General features: G+C 36.2%; 1 protein-coding gene across 2 annotated transcripts; it reads right to left on the minus strand.

The window, feature by feature from the left end:
* Positions 1-8,881: 8,881 nt before the first annotated feature.
* Positions 8,882-18,310, minus strand: LOC104216582 (protein ABA DEFICIENT 4, chloroplastic-like). Of its 2 annotated transcripts, none has more exons than XM_009766663.2 (6): positions 18,250-18,310; positions 17,910-18,144; positions 17,107-17,207; positions 16,149-16,277; positions 10,415-10,503; positions 8,882-9,184 (listed from the first exon to the last, which is right to left on the minus strand). In XM_009766663.2, exons 1-6 carry the CDS (start codon positions 18,298-18,300, stop codon positions 9,037-9,039), a joined length of 753 nt encoding a protein of 250 aa, XP_009764965.1. In that variant the 5' UTR covers positions 18,301-18,310; the 3' UTR covers positions 8,882-9,036. The 2 variants fall into 2 exon arrangements, with proteins under 2 accessions (XP_009764965.1, XP_009764966.1); XM_009766664.2 differs by having other exon boundaries at positions 17,910-18,138; positions 18,250-18,308.
* Positions 18,311-19,144: the final 834 nt, after the last annotated feature.

A 19,144-nucleotide genomic window follows, 5' to 3' on the forward strand; every position in this document is an offset into this window, starting at 1 on the left:
GATACAGAAAAGGAGCCCAGGGCAACTCCGGAGCAAGAAAAAGGAATAAGTGACGTATTCAAGCAGCCCTCCATGTTATGGGGGACGATCAAACAACCTCGGCCGAACGAGCCAATGTTTTTCGGACGCATACCACAGAAGCCAAAATACAACAAAGAGGAAGATGATAAGGTTTTCCCGCTCGAAGAGAGTGAGGAAATATGTGAGGCGACGAGGGAAAAGCTATGAGAAATACACATGGTCCAGCCAGGAGAGGGCACTAGCACTGCTGAGGTATCGTACATGGGACCAAGCACCAAGCTTCAAAACTAGAAGGCTACGCCGTTCTTGATCAAACGGAAGTCCTATCGAACCTGTCTTGCCACTTTCTCTACATCACGAGCTACCCCAGGGTGTGACTCAGATGTTTTTCTTTAGTTTCATGTCTTTAATTTCCTAAATGTCAACCTTTTCTTTATCTTCCCCAAAGTGCCAAGAAATGAAATCATGTTTCATCGTTCATTTTTTTTTCTTCTATGTTTTCCTTTTTGTGTTCTCTTCAATTCTGATAAATACAGCTTTAAATAACATGACATGCTTGCGGACTTCATGCCCGAATCACGATAACTCTGTCAGACTTCAAATAATGAGTCAAAATTCGAGATATAAAGAATTTGAAAAGTAGGAAAATGTCTGTCACTAAAGCAGAGTTTGAGGGCAATAAATGGGTTTAGACCCGTACAGAATGTTAACCTTAATGACTACGGTTTGTCACAGCAATTGTACCAACAAAGAAGGGTCAATACATCATTTAAAAAACATTGCCAAGAGGGGCATTTGTATCTGGGCGGCGTCGAAAGAAATGACGTCAGCCCTGCTCGGAAAGCAGATGCAGTGATATGTCCAAATCGCTCTGGCGATATCGTTGCACAGTTTGAGATGACTAAGGCTTTCATTCTCGCCACCCAAACACTATTAACCCCTTGCAAACCCATTTGAGCCGGTCACTCTCCTTTGATTACCCTCTTTGGAACCTGAAAATGTTATTGAAAATAAAATGAAAAAAGAAAGAAAGAAAGAAAGAAACTGAAATGAAAAAAAAAAAGAGGAAGAAAAGAACTTGAAAAAGAAGAAAATATATAAAGGGACAATGAAAATGAAAAAGGGAAGGGAAGTGTGAAAAAATCAAACGAAAAAAAAATAAAAAAAAAAAAATCCAAAAATGAAAAACAAAAAATGTGCCTGAACTACGTTTGACTTGATTCCGAAAGGATACGTAGGCAACCTCTCCTTAGGGTTCAGTCACACCAAAACAAAAATCTAGGAATTCCCCCGAAAGTAAAGCTGGGGCAGAAGTTATAATGATTCGGCAATAATCCCGCCCAAAAGGTTCCAAAGTTGTAGTTCAATCCACATTCTTTTCACCCCAAGCCTTTGTCCAAGTCCTTCTGATCAATCAGCAAAGCGTTTCAAAATGGAAGATGGAATTATTTGGTCTGATACAACAAAATGAGGCGACGAGAGAAGAGAAATTGAAAATGAGAGAGCTTGTTTAGTAAAAACTCGCAAAGAGTGCTATCAGGCGACAGTAAGAAGAGAAATGAGAGAGGTCGACTAGCGAAAACCCTCAAAGGGCGTTGTCGGCCAAAAAGATGATTCCACCTCAGAAAGTCCTGGCAAGGTTCCCGGGTTTTGAAAACACAGATCTGTTTTGATTCATGAGGAAATGCAAGTTCTTGGAGGTCGGGCATCCACTCTAAAAGGCATGTCATGTCAGATTGAAGCCGGCATACACTCCAGATAAGTCCTTCTTTTTCTCCCCGAAAGGGGCGCTTCTCTTTAAACTCATATGCTTTCCTTTACATAGTTTTCTTTGAGTTCCTTTTGATCTAACTCTTAATTCCGTAATAATCACAAAGAAAGGTGGCAGGACCGGTTTTTACAGGGCCCCGTTTGGCAAAAGTCAAAATGTACGGCCTCAGTGGCGCGTCAGTCCCATCCTGACTGGCCATGGTAGTTTATTTGTCTCCAAAGTAAAGACGTTCGAAAAGAAAAAAAAAGAGCCTACGGAGGCAAAATAAAGTTGGAGAGGTTAAGTCCCACGCGATTAGCCACTACGGTTTAGGTTTGAGGATCAAAATCCCCGACACAAAACCGACAAATCCCCACAGGGTCTCCCTTTGTTACAAATCCCCACGGAGTCTCCCCGTGTACAATTCCCCAAAGAGGTCCGCCCCAGCACATCCCCAGCAAGTCTGTTTGAAAAAAAAAAAGTAATCCTCACAGAGTTCGCATTGGACAAATCCCCACGGAGATTCTCTTGTACAAATCCCCACATAGTCTCCCTGATAAAATCCCCACCGAAAATCCCCAAGCAGGACGGGACGGAAAAACCAAAGCCTTACAAGGCAAATCATCACAAAATCTGGGAACGCAAGTCTGAGTAGTCCAAAGGGTTTCGCATGTGAATCCAATCGATGGCAGAGTTTCTCAACAAGAATTAGGCCAAGACAAAGCAATTGGAACGGTCAAGGCCCCCACAACCAACCGCCATTTTCAAACTGACAAGGTTTTCTTTGTTTAGGAAATTGAGACAGGTGCGACCCAAAGCAGCCGTGCAAGAAGCAGGTGTAGCCCAAAAAAAATAAAACGCGCAAGCATTGAAACAACCTTGCAGCGGGAAAAACGACCAAAGGTAAGTTTCCCGAAATTTTTTTCGTGCATTTTGATAAATAAAAGGGGATGAACCAAAGAAAAGAAATAAGACAAGAAATAAAAATGAACATCCCAAGAGAAAAACAAATCATGGTAGCGTAGGACCTCATTCCTCGACTATCCCGGTATAAACCACGGATCTCCCTAGCATAACCCAAGGAGCTTTTCCTACCCAAATCCCCGGCATAATCCGAGGACTCTTTCCCCTTGCCGGCATAACCCGATAAATCTTTCGGCATAACCCGATAAATCTTCCCGGCATGTTCCGATGAATTTTCCGGCATGATCCGATGAATCTTCCGGCATAACCCGATGAATCTGTCGGCATAACCCGATAAAATCTTCCCGGCACATTCCGATGAATTTCCCGGCATGATCCGATGAATATTCCGGCATAACCCGATGAATCTTCCGGCATAACCCGATGAATCTTTTCGGCATAACCCGATAAATCTTCCCGGTATATTCCGATGAATTTTCCGGCATGATCCGATGAATCTTCCGGCATAACCCGATGAATCTTCCGGCATAACCCGATGAATCTGTCGGCATAACCCGATAAATCTTCCCGGCATGTTCCGATGAATTTCCCGGCATGATCCGATGAATCTTCTCGGCATAACCCGATAAATCTTCCCGGCATGATCCGATGAATTTTCCGGCATGATCCGATGAACCTTTCGGCATAACCCGATGAATCCTTTGGCATAACCCGATAAATCTTTCGGCATAACCCGATAAATCTCCCCGGCATGTTTCGATGAATTTTCCGGCATGATCCGATGAATCTTCCGGCATAACCCGATGAATCTTCCGGCATAACCCGATGAATCTTCCGGCATAACCCGATGAAGCTGTCGGCATAACCCGATAAATCTTCCCGGCATGTTCCGATGAATTTTCCGGCATGATCCGATGAATTTTCTGGCATAACCCGATGAACCCTCCGGCATAACCCGACGAATCTTTCCGGCATAACCCGACGAATCTGTCCGACGTAACCCGAATAGTGTCCAGCATAACCTGGCAGCCTTCCCAATTTAGGGCTCTGATCCCTAAGTTGAACTTTGTCCCCCAGCTAGTCAGCATTAGGGTTTTAAACCCTAAACTGAACTTTTTCCATTTAGTCAGCATTAGGGTTTTAAAACCCTAAACTGAACTTTTTTCCTTTAGTCACCATTAGGGTTTTAAACCCAAAACCGAACTTTTTCCTTTAGTCAGCATTAGGGTTTTAAACCTTAAACTGAACTTCTTTCCTTCTGTTAGCATTAGGGTTTTAAACCCTAAACTGAACTCTTTCCTTTAGTCAGCATTAGGGTTTTAAACCCTAAACTGAACTTTTTTTTCCTTTAATCAGGATTAGGGTTCTTAAAACCTTAAACTGAACTTTTCCCTTTAAACAGGATTAGGGTTTTAAACCCTAAACGGAACGTTTCCTTAATCAACATTAGGGTTTCAACTCTAAACTGAGCTTTTCACCAGCTAGTCAGCATTAGGGCTCCAACCCTGAACTGAACTATTTCCTTTCCGCTAGCCTTAGGGCTCCAACCCTAAACTGAATATTCTTACATGGTGGCGATATCATCGATCTAATTCCTTCATCAATTCTATGAACTTCCTGGCAAATAACTCACGAAATTTCCCTAAGTGAAACTGGGGCAGAAAATTTCGTTCGTTTGTTTTTCCTCGCAGGTCTGACCTCGAGCCACACGGATCGAAACGACCCATGAGATGAGTCTCAACTCAGAATCAAAGAAGAAAAAGACAAAAAGAAGATGTGCCGAGACATCCGGATAAAATGGAAGGCAGATCGCTCCAAGATTTGATCATGGTCCCGAACTCTGCCAATAACGTCTCACTCAGTATCCCAGAGATAAACAAGCACCTACAACTCGCAAGCATCAAGATTCGGATCGAAGTCTCCAAGCAAAATCAGCTAAGACCCAAGATCGAGTTGCAAAAGAATCATAGATATGAATCTTGTAACTAGCAGTTGACATGCATATAAGTATTTAGTTCAGTTTTAATTTTTCTTTGGTTGTAATAAGGCGGTCAGTAAAGCAACGATGACAACAGCAACAATAGTAACAGCAAGCATTGCAATCCCATGGTAGTCCCAGCTGCCAAAACTTTCCGAACTACATTGACCTGATTCCTGTTTAGCCCAGGATATGTAGGAAATCTTTGAAGCAAGATTCGGTCAAATCTTTCAAAACATGCTTCATACGGAGTAGTCCAATAGGCAAAAGTCGCTCATATCTGCTCACTTTATCTTTGCACGAAAACTCTTCGCGTTTCCGAACAAAGAGGGGCAGCTGTGAGCACGTGATTTTTGTTTTACGCGACAATCACTCCAAAAGAAATAAAAATAATAACAAATGGTCTTGCTGTATAATTTTTGGATTTTTTACGTGGCATTTCGTTAAGTTATTTGTGATTTTGTTCATTTTTTATTTTTTATCAAACAAAATACAAAAAATGTGTGTGTCATGTGTAGTTGAACCATAGTCCGGTTATCAAAAGGAAAATCACGAAATATGCACGTTTTGTCCTATTCGTCGGCTTGGTGATTTTACCTATTTTTAATATTTTTGATGTGTGTGTAAATAATTGTATTAAGTGTTTAATTAGTGGAGTTTAATTTTGTTTAATTAGGTTTAGTTTTAAAATAAAAACAAATAATAATAAAAGAAAAAGAGTACAAAATTGGCCTGAAATCAAGTTTGGGCCTGTTCCCATTTAAAATCTGAGGCCCAAATCGAGACCAAAACTTGTGCTTGCCCCGGTCCAGACCAGCTGACCTCAGGAGTGTCAAAACGACGTAGTTTTGATCTGGTCTGATCTGGGCCGTTGATCTCAGAATGATCAACAGCCAAGATCACATTCCCCATACCCACGAACAAACCCGACACGTTCAACCCCGGACCGACCCCAACCCCTTGCACTTGAAACGACACCGTTTCCCACTAGCTGAAAGATCCTGGCCCTTCATCTCGTCTCATCCGACGGCCAGCATTACCCACTAACTATATAAGCCTACAACCATACCCCACGCCCCATCCAAACACCCCCTACCTTCTATCGTCCTCACCACAGACCCCTTGGAACCCTAGCCGCCCCCTTTCCCTTCACCATTAATCCCGGCGGCATGGACGCCGGTCACCCTCACCTTAACACCATAGATGCACCTCACCATCCTGAACCCAAATCCACCAACCACTTAGCTCGAATCCCCTCCCACCTTCTCGAATCTTCATTTGAAGATTCGAGTCAGAACCTGACTTACACCGATTGACCCCAGCTTCACACCATACAGTCCCCGGACCTCACTCGTGACCAAACCATGCTTGGTTTGGTCCAAATATAACCAGGGAAACATAAATCCCAGATCTGCTTTTAGGAGCCCTAGGGTTCCTCGTGACTGATCTGTGTCTATTTGAGCCAAGTGATTAGGGTCTAATAGACCTTAATCGAAGTGTTTCTCATTTGAGAACACTTCGATTAAAGTCTGTTCAACCCTAAGAAAGATCAATTCGAATCCGAGCTAGGGTTTGCTGATTTTTCAAGATTTCAGGTATTTCTGTTTTTCTTTTCTATCAGTTCATGAGTCTTGTTATAATTGAATGTTTGTTTATTGCCGCAAAATATTAGTTCATTTTATTTCTGAATTGTTGGTCGACTGTGTCCTGTCCACCTTGCCTGGACCTCTCTGTTTGATCGAGTCTTTCTTTCATTTACTGATAATATGTGTATGTGTAAGTTGTACAATCAGCCGAGTTTGGAATGAGTCGATTAATTAGTTCCCAGGTTCATTTTTGTATTAACAGTGCAATCTGAACCCTTTGCTGATACTGTTAGATTTCTGATCATTAGCTTCGACTGTATGTGTTACCTTTAGTATAGTCGAGTCGATACACATCGTCAATAAGTTCAAAGCTTTAAATGATAATAATTTGATTGATTTTCTGCTGAAGTCCTACTTAAATCAAATTAGGAATTGAGCATAACTACTTATAATTGTTGTATTTGAATCAGAAATTTAAGGGTCTGGTCTGTAACTGCAGTCTGAATTGGGGGGCATGTGCACTTGTGCACAACATGTGCATTAAAGGCCTTTGTTAAGATTAAAATAGTTTGACAGCATATGCTGTCAGATTGTATTCTTGCTGCCCATGTCTGATTTCAGTTTAATAAACCAATTAAAAGGACTGTCAGGGAATATCATGGGGGGTTTCCTAATTTTAAATGTTTGAGTGGGAAAAACAGCTGAAAAGGAATAGGTTCTGAGTTGTTTAACAAGCTGTGAAAGCTGATGTTAGGCTATAAGAACAGGCAGAAGTTCCATTAGACGGGGGACGGAAGGAGGAAAAGAAAAGAATCAGACTGAATTTTTGGGAAGAAACTCAGACAGATTAGAGGGGACTGAAATTGGGAACTAAAAGGAGAACTGATTTTGGAGATCTAGGAACTGGATTTTTAGACTGAAAGATTAGAGGTTGGAGGAGAAAATAGAGAGGCACATACAGATACACATTGAGAGATAGAAGACACAGAAACAAAAAATCAGAAACTTTTCCCTATTGTTGTTGGATTTCACTTGTTTCCAACCTGTTCAATCAATTCTGATCCTCCCAAGTCTTAACTAAGTTTACTGGTTGTGGGTTGCATTAGTTTATGTCTTGAATTTGGTCTATCTGAAGTTTGATTCTACCCCACTGTGTGCTGCTATCATTTGGCTATTTTTCCATCGGCTCTAGTTGCATCTTGCACTGGGATTTGTTCTGTTACTATCTGTTGTTACTGCTGCTGTTTGGTGTATGCTACTATTGCTCTACTGACTTCCCCGCTTCTTCGTTGTAAGCATTTTCAGGTACACATTTCAAGCCCCCATATTGGTGTAACTGGTTGTAACAATGAAAAGCATGAATTGAAAAGTCTGAAGGAATTATAATCATCTGTTTGTTCTACTTACAGCCCTTTATAAATGTTGTTAAGTTATGTAAACTTTAGTCTGTAGTTCAATAGAGAATGTATTAGTAAGTTTGTACTTAGTCGAAGCTTATATGGATCTAAAACCTCGATAGGTGATTCGTTTAGAGGTATACGGGAGGTGACTATATAATTCATGTAATGTGTAACCATTTAATGTAATCATTAATTCGAACTTTCCTTTAGTTGTATTGAGCATGTTAGGGCGAATTGGTTTTCCAAAATATTGTCGCAGACAACACAGTCTTAAATCTGGGAGTTTCGATTTCGGTAGGCAATTCTTTTTTTAGGATGAGTTCCGAATATTGTTAGTAGCACCATATAATGAGTAACTTTATTAATCCTGTTTAAATAAGTTTTGAAGTTAACTCGAGGAGTATTTGTGGTTTAAGTGTAGCATTTCGTCAATCTCGTATATAATTCTTCTATCAAATTAAAAGCATGTTCCATGAGGTATAACGCTTCTTCCCCTTGTAAATAATTAATCAGATGATTAATAAGAATCCGGATTTGGCCAAAGCATATAATTGAATTAGCATGTATCTTTTCTTCTATTTTAGAGACAAACACATTAGAAATGTAGTCGCTTTAGGATATCCTTTCTAAAATACTGAGACGAGCCTCACCAAATTAAAAATGCAAATTGCGGGGCCCTCAATAATTAACCTTAATAAATACTTAGAATTTGGGATGGACTGTTCAGCGAATTTCGCAGCCTTCCTCAAAGATAATAACGCGTTAGACTCTTTAGGCGCGATTTTAATTAAATTACATTCTTAAATTCGGGTGCGCATTTATGTGACCCAAATCCAAATCTCAATGGAGTCAGAATGTATTAACAACCACGGGTGCATTGATTGCGACGGGGTTCGAGATGCATTTTCACGACGTTGCAATTCTATTAAAAATAATAATAAAAGCGGTTTAAACTTAATAAAAGCACATAAGTCATAACATGTATTTAAATCAGATATTTAGCCATTATAACAATTTAAGCGACCGTGCTAGAACCACGGGATTCGAGGGTGCCTAACACCTTCCCTCGGGTCAACAGAATTCCTTACTTAGAATTTCTGGTTCGCAGACTTCATTTGGAAAGTCGAATATTTTCCTCGATTTGGGATTCAAGATAAACCGGTGACTTGGGACACCAAAAGCCAAACCTTTCCCAAGTGGCGACTCTGAATTAAATAAATAATCTCATTTCGAATATTGTCACTTAAATTGGAAAAACTCCCGCGCATTTTAACCCTTCGGGGCCGGGCGCGCAAAAAAGAAGTGTGACAATAATTATATCCTAAACTAAATAACTTGATTGCATAAATATTCTTTATAACGTCAATACATACAAACTTAAACTCGTAAATTCTCTTTGCTGCTTCTATTGGATAGAGCTTTGGTGATAAAATGACTAATAACTCCAATGGGGCAAGACATCAAGCACAGTGACACAGAATGGCGGGTCTCGACACAATTCTGCAATCCATCAAGATAAACCATCCTGTTTCAAAAAAAATAAAATAATAATAATTAAGAGTTTTAACGGGGCATCCCATCTCCAAAATAAACAAACAAATAAATAAATAACCAAAACAAAGAAGAGAAAATGGGGTAAGAGTAAACACACACAAACACAGAGATACAAGTCTAGGGATGACAATTTGAGCCCAAACTCATCTAACCCGTCTAGAGATTAATGGGTTGAGTTACAAACATTTTAGCTCTTGGGTCCATTTGGGCTGAGTGCAAGTTAACTCATTATATTTTATAGCCAATTCTGACTCATTAAGCAGCCCAAATACAACTCTTGAAACTCACCCAAAACAAAAGGTATCTCAAGTCAACTTATATAAAAATTTATTTAGTTGCCCCAATTTTACTTTTTTTTTTGTATTTTTAATTTTATGTTCTTTTGTTTTTCTGTGTCATCCACCCACCCTGTCCTACCTCCCCTCCTCACCTCCCGCGCAAAATCCCTCCTCTAAAAAAATATTTTTTTTGTATTTTAAATTTTCTATTTTTTTTTTCCTGCACCACAAACCCTAACCCCCACCCCAAGCAAAACCCCCCTCCCCTAAAAAAATTTACTTTTTTTTTATTTTGTATTTTCAGTTTTTTATTTTTTTTTCTGCACCCCTCACCCTGCCCTCCCCTCAAAAAAAAAATTTTACTTTTTTTTGTATTTTTAATTTTCTGTTTTTTTTTTGCACCACCACTCCCCCCCGGGCAAACCCCTAAAAAAAAATTTTACTTTTTTTTTAATTTTCTATTTTCTGTTTTTTCGTTTTTCTGCATCACTCACCCGCCCCAACCTCCCCACCCCCAAAAACTTTTTCAACTTACACATTTTAAGGTAAAAGGCTTTTTTTATGCAAGATTAACATGGTCTAAAACATGGGTCAAGCTGGGCGGGTTGGGTTATGACCCATTGTTTAACCCATCTTGACCCAGCCCATCTTAGCCCAAGTACACTTTGGGTTGGGTTGGACAATGACCCATTTATTGACCTAACCCATCTTGACCCGCTCAAATTCAGCCCAACCCGCCCATTTGTCACCCCTAAATACAACAAACAACAATAACAACAACAATAAACTCAGTGTAGTTCCACAAGTGGGGGCTGGGGAAGGTACAGTGTACGCAAACTTTACCCCTGCCTTTAAAAAGACAGAGAAGTTGTTTCAGGTAGACTCTCGACTCAAGAAGGAAAAAGAAACTCAGAGATACCAACCTTGCAGCAAAAAGATCCATAACCAAAATGTGAATCCAAGCAGAAGCTAATGACATCTCCCTAGAGAACAACTGAGTTATACCAGCTTGCTGAATGAGAACAAAATATTGTTAGAACCGCCAATAGTGTAATCAGTACAAACTATTACTTTATCCACTTCATTTTTATATGACAATGTTTAATTAGCACTATCAAAAAATAAGCCTATTGCATCGCTTTTTTTTGCAACGGGTTTACAACTATTGCGATAGCATGTCTATTGCAACGGTTATACGTGTTACAGTATACTTTAAGCCCTATTGAAACACTTCTAAAATAGAACTGTCGCGATAGTTCATTAACTGTTGCCACAGATGTGTCTACTGCAAAGGTTGCAGTAACCGTTGTAATAGATCTCTTTGCAGCGACGGTTTCCCTAAAAAAATTAGTATATTAGGATGCTTTTCATTTCCCTCCTTATTTTTCCTCTTATAATTTTCTTAACCCTAGCCTAGGTCCATCCGAACTTTTAAAAAAGTAAAGAACAATAAAACCTCCTCTAATTTTCCAAAGTCATTCTTGCCTAAAAGACATCGAACCCCTAGTTCTCTATTCCTAAAGTATTGTCCAAAAGATCCGGCGAACTAGTCCCAATAGCTCTAGCGATGGCGACATCTCCAGCAAGGGCGCAAGGCCACATCTCTGGCAAAGCACACGCCTTTCTAAAGCTTCCTCTCGTTGATGTTGGCCACAAACCCTAACCAAAGTCACTGAATTCGGCAAATAGAGAAGACACCGAGTCAAGAAAACACCTTTGCCACTTCTCTAAAGCTTCCTCCTCACGGTCAACAATGGGATCTTGTTAGAGCCGGACAAATGGAGAAAACCCAGTAGGAATTGCTTCTTAGATCGTCTGTAAAACCCTCGTCACTAGGACTTAGGGTACCAAGGTATTTTTCTCTATTCTTCATTGTTATTTTCTCTACGTCATTTTTGACTTTGTAGATCTTTGTACCTTGTGCTTGGTGTTTAGATTTCTCATTTGCCTAAGGTATTTTGTGTTTCTTCAATTACTGATAACCTTTGTTGGAAACTTTTTGAAGTGAAATCTTCAATTTATGCTATATATATTTTCAGTTCTTTATGATTTGTTTGTTTTATCCTTTTTGGTTGGAGGGCAGAGATATTGCGGAATTGAATGCTTATGGTTCATATCTCGTACCATTTCATTTGAACAATATTTTTGAGTCTAATGACAGAATATTGTGCAAGGACCTCAATAGCATAGCAGCAAGAACAAATATCAAATTCAGTAAATTATTTTTTCTAAAGAGAACTAACTGAATATATGTCCTGTTTCGTTTTGTTTTTGCTAAAGATTTACATTTTATCTTTATTTTTCATTCTTTTTGGTTCAGATTCCCTTTAGTAGAAGAGGCACCTCAGGTAATTTATGAATCTAAAGATATGAGATGATATAGGAATTGATTTAAGTCAAGTAGACAAAAAGCCCTTTAAATATCTCAAGCTCTCACATATAGAGACTTCTAAGTGTAAAGTATCTATTTACATGCACGAATAACTTTATTCTTTATTTAACTTTGTGTAGCAGTTAAGATTGAATTGTCAGTCATGCATATTTTGTATAGGAAAAACATAATAAGGCTTCTAGATTTCTAATGATAAAATAGACAATATTTTTCAATTATTTAAATTTATGTCAACTTCTCCTATATAATTCATGCATCATTTTCTGTGTTTAAAAAAAACAAGAATCGGATGCTAAAAGAAAACTAAAAATATGGAACCAATACACCTCTTTTGCAAGTTTATATTCCACTGTTGTTAATTCTAGCACAAGTATTAAACTGTGAAGTAGGTGAAACTGTGATTTATTATGGACAAAATGGTCATGAAGGGACATATGTTTGCTCTATCATATTTTATTTGTTGCTCTAAGAATATATGTCAATTCATAAAATACTTCTCAGTTGTTTTCAAATTTTTTGAGCTGAATGTTACTTTTTGCTTTTGCTTTAACATAGGAATGGTATATCTGATTTGTGGAAATTAATATGGGACTAGGCCAAGCAGTAACATATCAAGAGTACTAGAGGACTGTTAGTTATAAAGATAGTCATCCTGGATCAAGGGATCTCTAATTCTGGAATCTCTTTGCTCATTTTGAATTTTGAACCTCAAATTTTATAACCAATATTGTATATGTTCTACATTTTCTAAAGTAGTAGCTCTGCTTGACTCAAAATTATTTTATATATTCTCTCTTTTGCTTGATCAAGAAATATTTAAATGTTATTGCTAATAAGAAAGAGTCTTCTATGGTCAGTTTAAGCAACTACTTAATGCTGAATTTCCATTCTCCAGGCTTGCCAAGGAAATTATCAGTAACTACGTACTCTTCTGGAAAGAACAAATATCTCTTTCAAGTGCTCCAATGATGAACTTTCAAATAACTCTTTCTACTGAGTGTGTTTGAAGTGGAATAAAGTACATGTGTCAATCTGTCCAAAACCTTTATTTTTTAATTTAGTTAGAGACACATAATTTGATTATTTAGTGTCTGATAGCATCTATACATTTGATAAATATCCATAATTGTTTCCTTGTTCATAATTGAATCGTTCACACTTTGCAGTATATACCTGTGATTTTGTGAGGTATAGAATTGACTTCAATTGACAGGTACTGGATGGACTCTATAGTTTTGCAGTAGGTATTTGACGTCATCTCATTAACGCATTACTATTTCTTGCTTGACGGATTAGCTTTGGTAATATTATCAACAAAGCAAGTCCCTCAGCCATCCATCCGTGAAAAGATGTCCTTTGATGCACAAGACTTGATTGACAGGTTAGTTAATACCATTTTTAATATTATATATGATCCATCCTCTTAGAATAAATTTCACTAGTAATTTAGCATTCTTTAAAAGGATTATAAAATGATCATGTCCAAATTACTTTGTAAGATATTTTCATAGACTGGTTTGGTGGTCCTAATCTTTTGGAGCATGCTTGGTGTGGATCCGTACATTCATAATATAATTTGAGGGACTACTCTCTTTTCTCTAGGCTTAGTTTAGTAGTATGTTAAAGTTCGTTGATATTCAAATGTAATAGCTGTGTTTACTGAACATATTCATATGGTGGCAGAAGAAAATACAATATACATAATTCATCAGATATCTTCCATGTAATATGTAGGTTCTGACATAAATATTTATATTGCATCATCAATTTTAATTGAAAAAAGTTTTAAGAATGTAAACAAATCATACATCTAGCAGTATTATTTTTTTTGTGCAGTTAAGTTGAAAATCTTTGTGGTTTCTGGAGTTTTAAATGTGCAATTATGCCAAATTATTTTGCAATGGTTTTCATGTGCACTTCGTTAGATTTTTCCTCTCTAGTTAAGCTTGAAATTTTCTACAGTATTCGTTTGTATTTATGTTGCAGTTAAAGATTAAAACTTTATGCAGTAATTTTTTCCAGTGGTTTCTTTTTTTTCCCCAGTTAAGCAAGGAGATCAAGGTGAGAGTTGAATAATAACACTTGCGTGATTTTGAAGGTAATTGTCTTATATGGATCGATTATCTAGTAATTGCACTGAGTGTTTAATTGTGTGTCTATAATAGTTCAATCATCCAACATGATTTACCTTATTTGGAAACTTTTTGGAATTTGAACTTTTGGCAATTGACAAGTTTGTTTATGCAGTGCTGATTTTTGTTTATTTATTTTTCGGGTTTTGATTATACCAACATGATAAGATATCTCAATTAAGAATGAACTACTAGTAAAGATAAAATAAGATATCCTTGTGTTATTTGGTTGATGAATATCATATTACTAGAGTTAGTGAATGTTTCATCAAGATTGACGTTTTAAATTGCTAGAAACTTTAAAGTTAAAAAAATATCTTTAATTAAAGGAGATTTGCTGTTTGGTGAAATGACAATAAGGTATGACAATAAGTTTTTTTATTTTATTTTCAATGAGATTTATTTTTATTTCTTGGAGTTTTTGAAGATGTTTGTTATAATAGCTAAAGTGATGTCTGTTGGTGCATGTTAGTAGGAACTGTGTTTCTGCTTGCTCGTACTTTTTGTATTTGACTTTAGTAGAATATGAGGTTGTTGCCTTATGAAGTTTCGTACTTTTGTATTTGACTGGTTATTCTAAGTTATAAAGTTCCGGCCTTTTTCTTATGATACTTTTCCTCTATAGTTAGTATTGGCACATGAGACTTATACTCTGTAAATTGAACTTATGGATACTACTTTGATGGTAGTCGCTAGTTGTATGCTTATCTTCTGGCTTCTGTATAGTTAGATTGATCAAATTATACTCTAGGTTAAGATTTCATATATCGCTTCTTTTTCCATGTGAGTTCTTTTTTAATTAATTGTTATATAACCAAATATGATATAGATTGTTTTGTTTTTATTATGATTTTGTAAGTGAAGAAAATGAACAAAGGATAGACAAAAGGCAGTCAATACCTTAAGATTATTAGTTGATAGTTGCAAGATCTTTAGATGTTCTAAGAATTTTTTATTTTAGAAGTTTTTGCAAACTTATGTATGGTAACTCTTGAATTTATCAAATAATATTCTCTTTTTTGCTTTATACTATATGAATAGTGCTAGTTGGATAATTTGATTTGTGACTTTGCTATTTAATAGTTTCTTCGGTGATTTGTATCAATTTCAGTATAATATTTTATTATTCATGTAATAACAAACCACTAAAAAATCCGTTGCAATAGCTAAAAAATCCGTATTGTGATATGCAATCAAAAAGCGTTGCAATCGCCTCAAAAGTCGTTGCAATAATGATATTTGCAACGGTTTGGGACCGTTCCATTTGCTAAGATAACCGTTGCAATCTATAGGTTTATGGCAACGGTTACAAACCGTGGCATTACATACACCTATTGCAACGACACTTCAACCGTTGCAAGAAACCATTGCCGTAGACCTATTGGCACGCGACCTAATGTGACGGGTACTTAACCGTTCTAATAGAGCTATTGCAACGGTTTTTCTACCTATTGCAACGGATTTTGAACAGTTGCAGTAGAACTATTTCCTAGTAGTGTAGGCACAAGGAGGGTGTGTTTGATAGAGGAAAAATGACTTCCAGGAAAATATTCTTCATGTTGAGAAAGTTATTTGTGAGTGTTTGGTATGACAAAAAATCATTTTTTATGAAAAGAAGAAAAAATGATGTTATCTTCACTTATGACGAAAGTTATTTTCATTATAACTATCTTAACTTTTAACTTCATATAGTTACTTCAACTAACATATAGACATTATAATTATTCTCCAGAGCTCAAAAGTTTCGTCAAAATATTTTCTAATTTGTTGATATTATTATTAAACTTAACATATAGTTTTAGTGGAATACATTTTTTACTCATCAACCAAACAACAAAAAATATTTTCAAGAAATATATTTTCCATGAAAAGTGACTTTAATAATATCAAATATCCGGAGGTTAAGAAAGAAGAAGAAAAAGGCTTATAACATACCAAAGACGCTTAAACTTATGGTTTTGAATACGTCATAATAAATTTTTATACTTGTAAGAGCATGTCATTAAGGATAAACTAGAAAATTTAAAAATTAAAGTGTTTTCAAATATAGCGAAATATCTTTTTTCCGGAAACAAAAAAAAAAGCAGTGTAATTAATAATAATAACAAGAGTGTAGTTGAGTTGAGCACATACATCTGGAATCAGATCTTGATAATGAAATAATAGCTGAAGCGTATCTGGTCTCCAGGAAAGGACCAAGATATATGAGTACAGAAGTCCAAGCACGATATAAGGTAATTTGCTTTCCATCACTTTGTGAGTCTGCAATTGGCATGATGATTGACGAATTATCACCGGCGGTGAAGTCAGAAATATTTTTGTTCAAACTTGAAAGAAGTAAAAAAAAAATTCTGACAAAGGATGTTCAATATATGTCATATATCTTTAAAACCTAATATTTTGCCTATATATACATTATAATTTTCCGACGAAGAATGGTCAATTTGACCAGAGTGTAGCTTCGCCCATGACTATCACAACTTAACTTGGAAGTGAAGCAATGTTTTCTAAGACTTCATGATGTAGGACATACATTAACTTTATCCAAAATCAGCACCTCATATATAATTGAAAAATCAATGCATATATTGTGAAATGGTCCTTATGGATAGGTTAAAATAGTTCTTTAAATATACTATTGAGGAATTTTGGTTCTTTAAATTTGTCAAAAATGCACGCTCAGTGAAATATTTAATAAACTCTGTCAAAAATGCTACTTTTGGTCTATTTTTCATTACAGTTTCTACTCTTTTTTATTTTTTATTTTTTATCATTACTGATGTCTGGTGTAGTTTTTGGTGTTGTGGCTATGAGACTTGACTGGACTTTCCGAATGTTTTTAGTTAAATCCTTTTTTTTTTTTAACCGTACCACTTAAATCTACAGGCCAAAAGTTGTTATAGGAATTTTTATGTTGTATAGCCGCTCCTCCCCTCCTAAATAACAGCCGGAAAATGTATTCTATTTATATGTTACTATATAATACACATATTTTATATATACAATATATTTGACTAGCGACTGTAACTATTTTTGGCAGACCAGCAGCCAAATATGCTAAAAGCCCTCGAAAATTATCAAGAAAACTTACAAATTCAGCTTTAGGTGCGACAACCATGAAGACATAAAAGGGAAGAACTGATACTGATCCCAAAGGGAATGCAGTAGCAGCAATTTCAGAACTTGAAAACCCTGCAAAAGAAGAGCACAAACACTTAATTTCCCCAAATATCTGATAATATACATGCTAGCAAATGGCTTCTACATTGATTCAAAATGTTAAGAAATGCATAGAATACTTCTTTTCTTTTTCTTTTTTTCCTTTGTGTTGATAACTGTGATGTCCGGGCTGTGTGTGGGGTATATGTTACCTCACACTAGTGTAGGTACCAAATAAAGTAACTCTGTCCACAAAGGTTTGGATAAATAAATATATATATATATATATATAACTCACAATATTGAATTTGGCACCATAAATTAGATTTTTGGCTGATTTTAGCTTATAAGCACTTTTGGAATCTGCAAAACGAGTAGATAACCTAAGAAATAGCTCATCTATGTGCAAATTTGAGGAAAATATTCTTGAAGCAAGTAACTCAGCTAGCTGGTATTCAACATTCTTAATTAGCAATCTAGATTGCTGCAATACTTTTACTACTTTTTTCGACATGTTCTTTAAAAATCTAAGATCATCGTAGACCTCCCGCAAATACTCCTTCGCTAAGTAGGGGTAAGATCTGCGTACACACTCCCCTCCCGACATTCACATATGGGAATATAGTGGGTATGTTGTTGTTGTTTATATTATTCAGCACTAGTTTAAACTAATTTTTTAATTAATTAGCACACATTTAAAAGTATGGAGCATGATATGTGGAGGAAGATGATTACATGAAGCAGACACCGTTGAGCTCTTTCTTTGCAGAAGATTTCTTGTAACATTTGGACGAATAACGATTCTTGATCCTCCCAGAAAACTCCAACCAGTGCTTAACTTGGTTCCCAATCCCTCAACTTGTTGATTTGAAAGTTCAGATTTCACTGGTCCAAGAGCAAAAGGTGCAGCATTGTTCCTCTTTGTATACATGTTTGATGTCAATGCAGAAGCCCTGCAGTTCGTCTGCGACTAGTAGTACATAATCATTTTAGAATTAATTTTTGTCCAAAAAAAAAAAGTGAATTGAAAATCTCACCCAAACATTCGACTCTTGATAAATTATAAGAAACACACCTTGGATGAAATGAAAAGGTGGCAGAAACAAGAAGAAGAAGAGATGGCCATGACCAAGAATGCGGAGAAAATCAACAACGAGAATTATAATAAGGTAGCACTCTCATTTACTAGGGATACTGGAGGAGGGATGGCCCATGGGCCCAACACTGAATTACAAAAATAATTTCCTTAATTTTATTTCTCTAGTTATTTTGTAAAGATTATTTATATTTATTTAAATAATATATTTAAAGATAAAAAATATATATGGATCTGTATTTAATAAAAATATTGTTTTTTCGAGTTAACCATCTGATTTTAAACTTATTTTGTTGGAATTAAAGATCAGCGAAAAGATATAAAAAGGTTTCAAATATTTCATTAGATTGCTTCTTTTTTGTTTTTTATGTTTGTTTTTCCCTCATATTCTAATTTAAAATTTACAATAATTTTTTTTAGCAAAATAATAAGTAGGCTTGTTGGTAACACAAAAAAATTCATAGGCAACACATATTGATAATTTCTTAGTGAGTTAAATGTAAAAGAAAAAAAGACCCTAATTTATTTAAACCTCATCAATTTGTGAATAGCTAAAGAATTCGCACTTTTTCCGTTGATAATTCATTTGCTTATAGTTTTAAATAAGATGAGATGTCCTCTTCTAGCATAAGAAAAGTGTTACATTAAAAGTGGACCTGAAAATATAAAAACAAATATTTCTAAAAGAATACCAGCTCTTTTTAGAGACTTTTCTTATTAAGTGTTTGAATTAAAGACAATTATTTGAGCAATTGCACCTTAAAATGTTTACTTGACCTTCAAAATAATCATGAAGATAGTAAAGTTATTATAGTTTGAATAGTAATATCGTGAGTTCTAATTTGAATCCATGTTATTTTTTAATCAGATTACT

The sequence above is a fragment of the Nicotiana sylvestris genome, chromosome 9 (genome assembly GCF_000393655.2).
Source record: "Nicotiana sylvestris chromosome 9, ASM39365v2, whole genome shotgun sequence".
Taxonomy (NCBI): domain Eukaryota; kingdom Viridiplantae; phylum Streptophyta; class Magnoliopsida; order Solanales; family Solanaceae; genus Nicotiana; species Nicotiana sylvestris.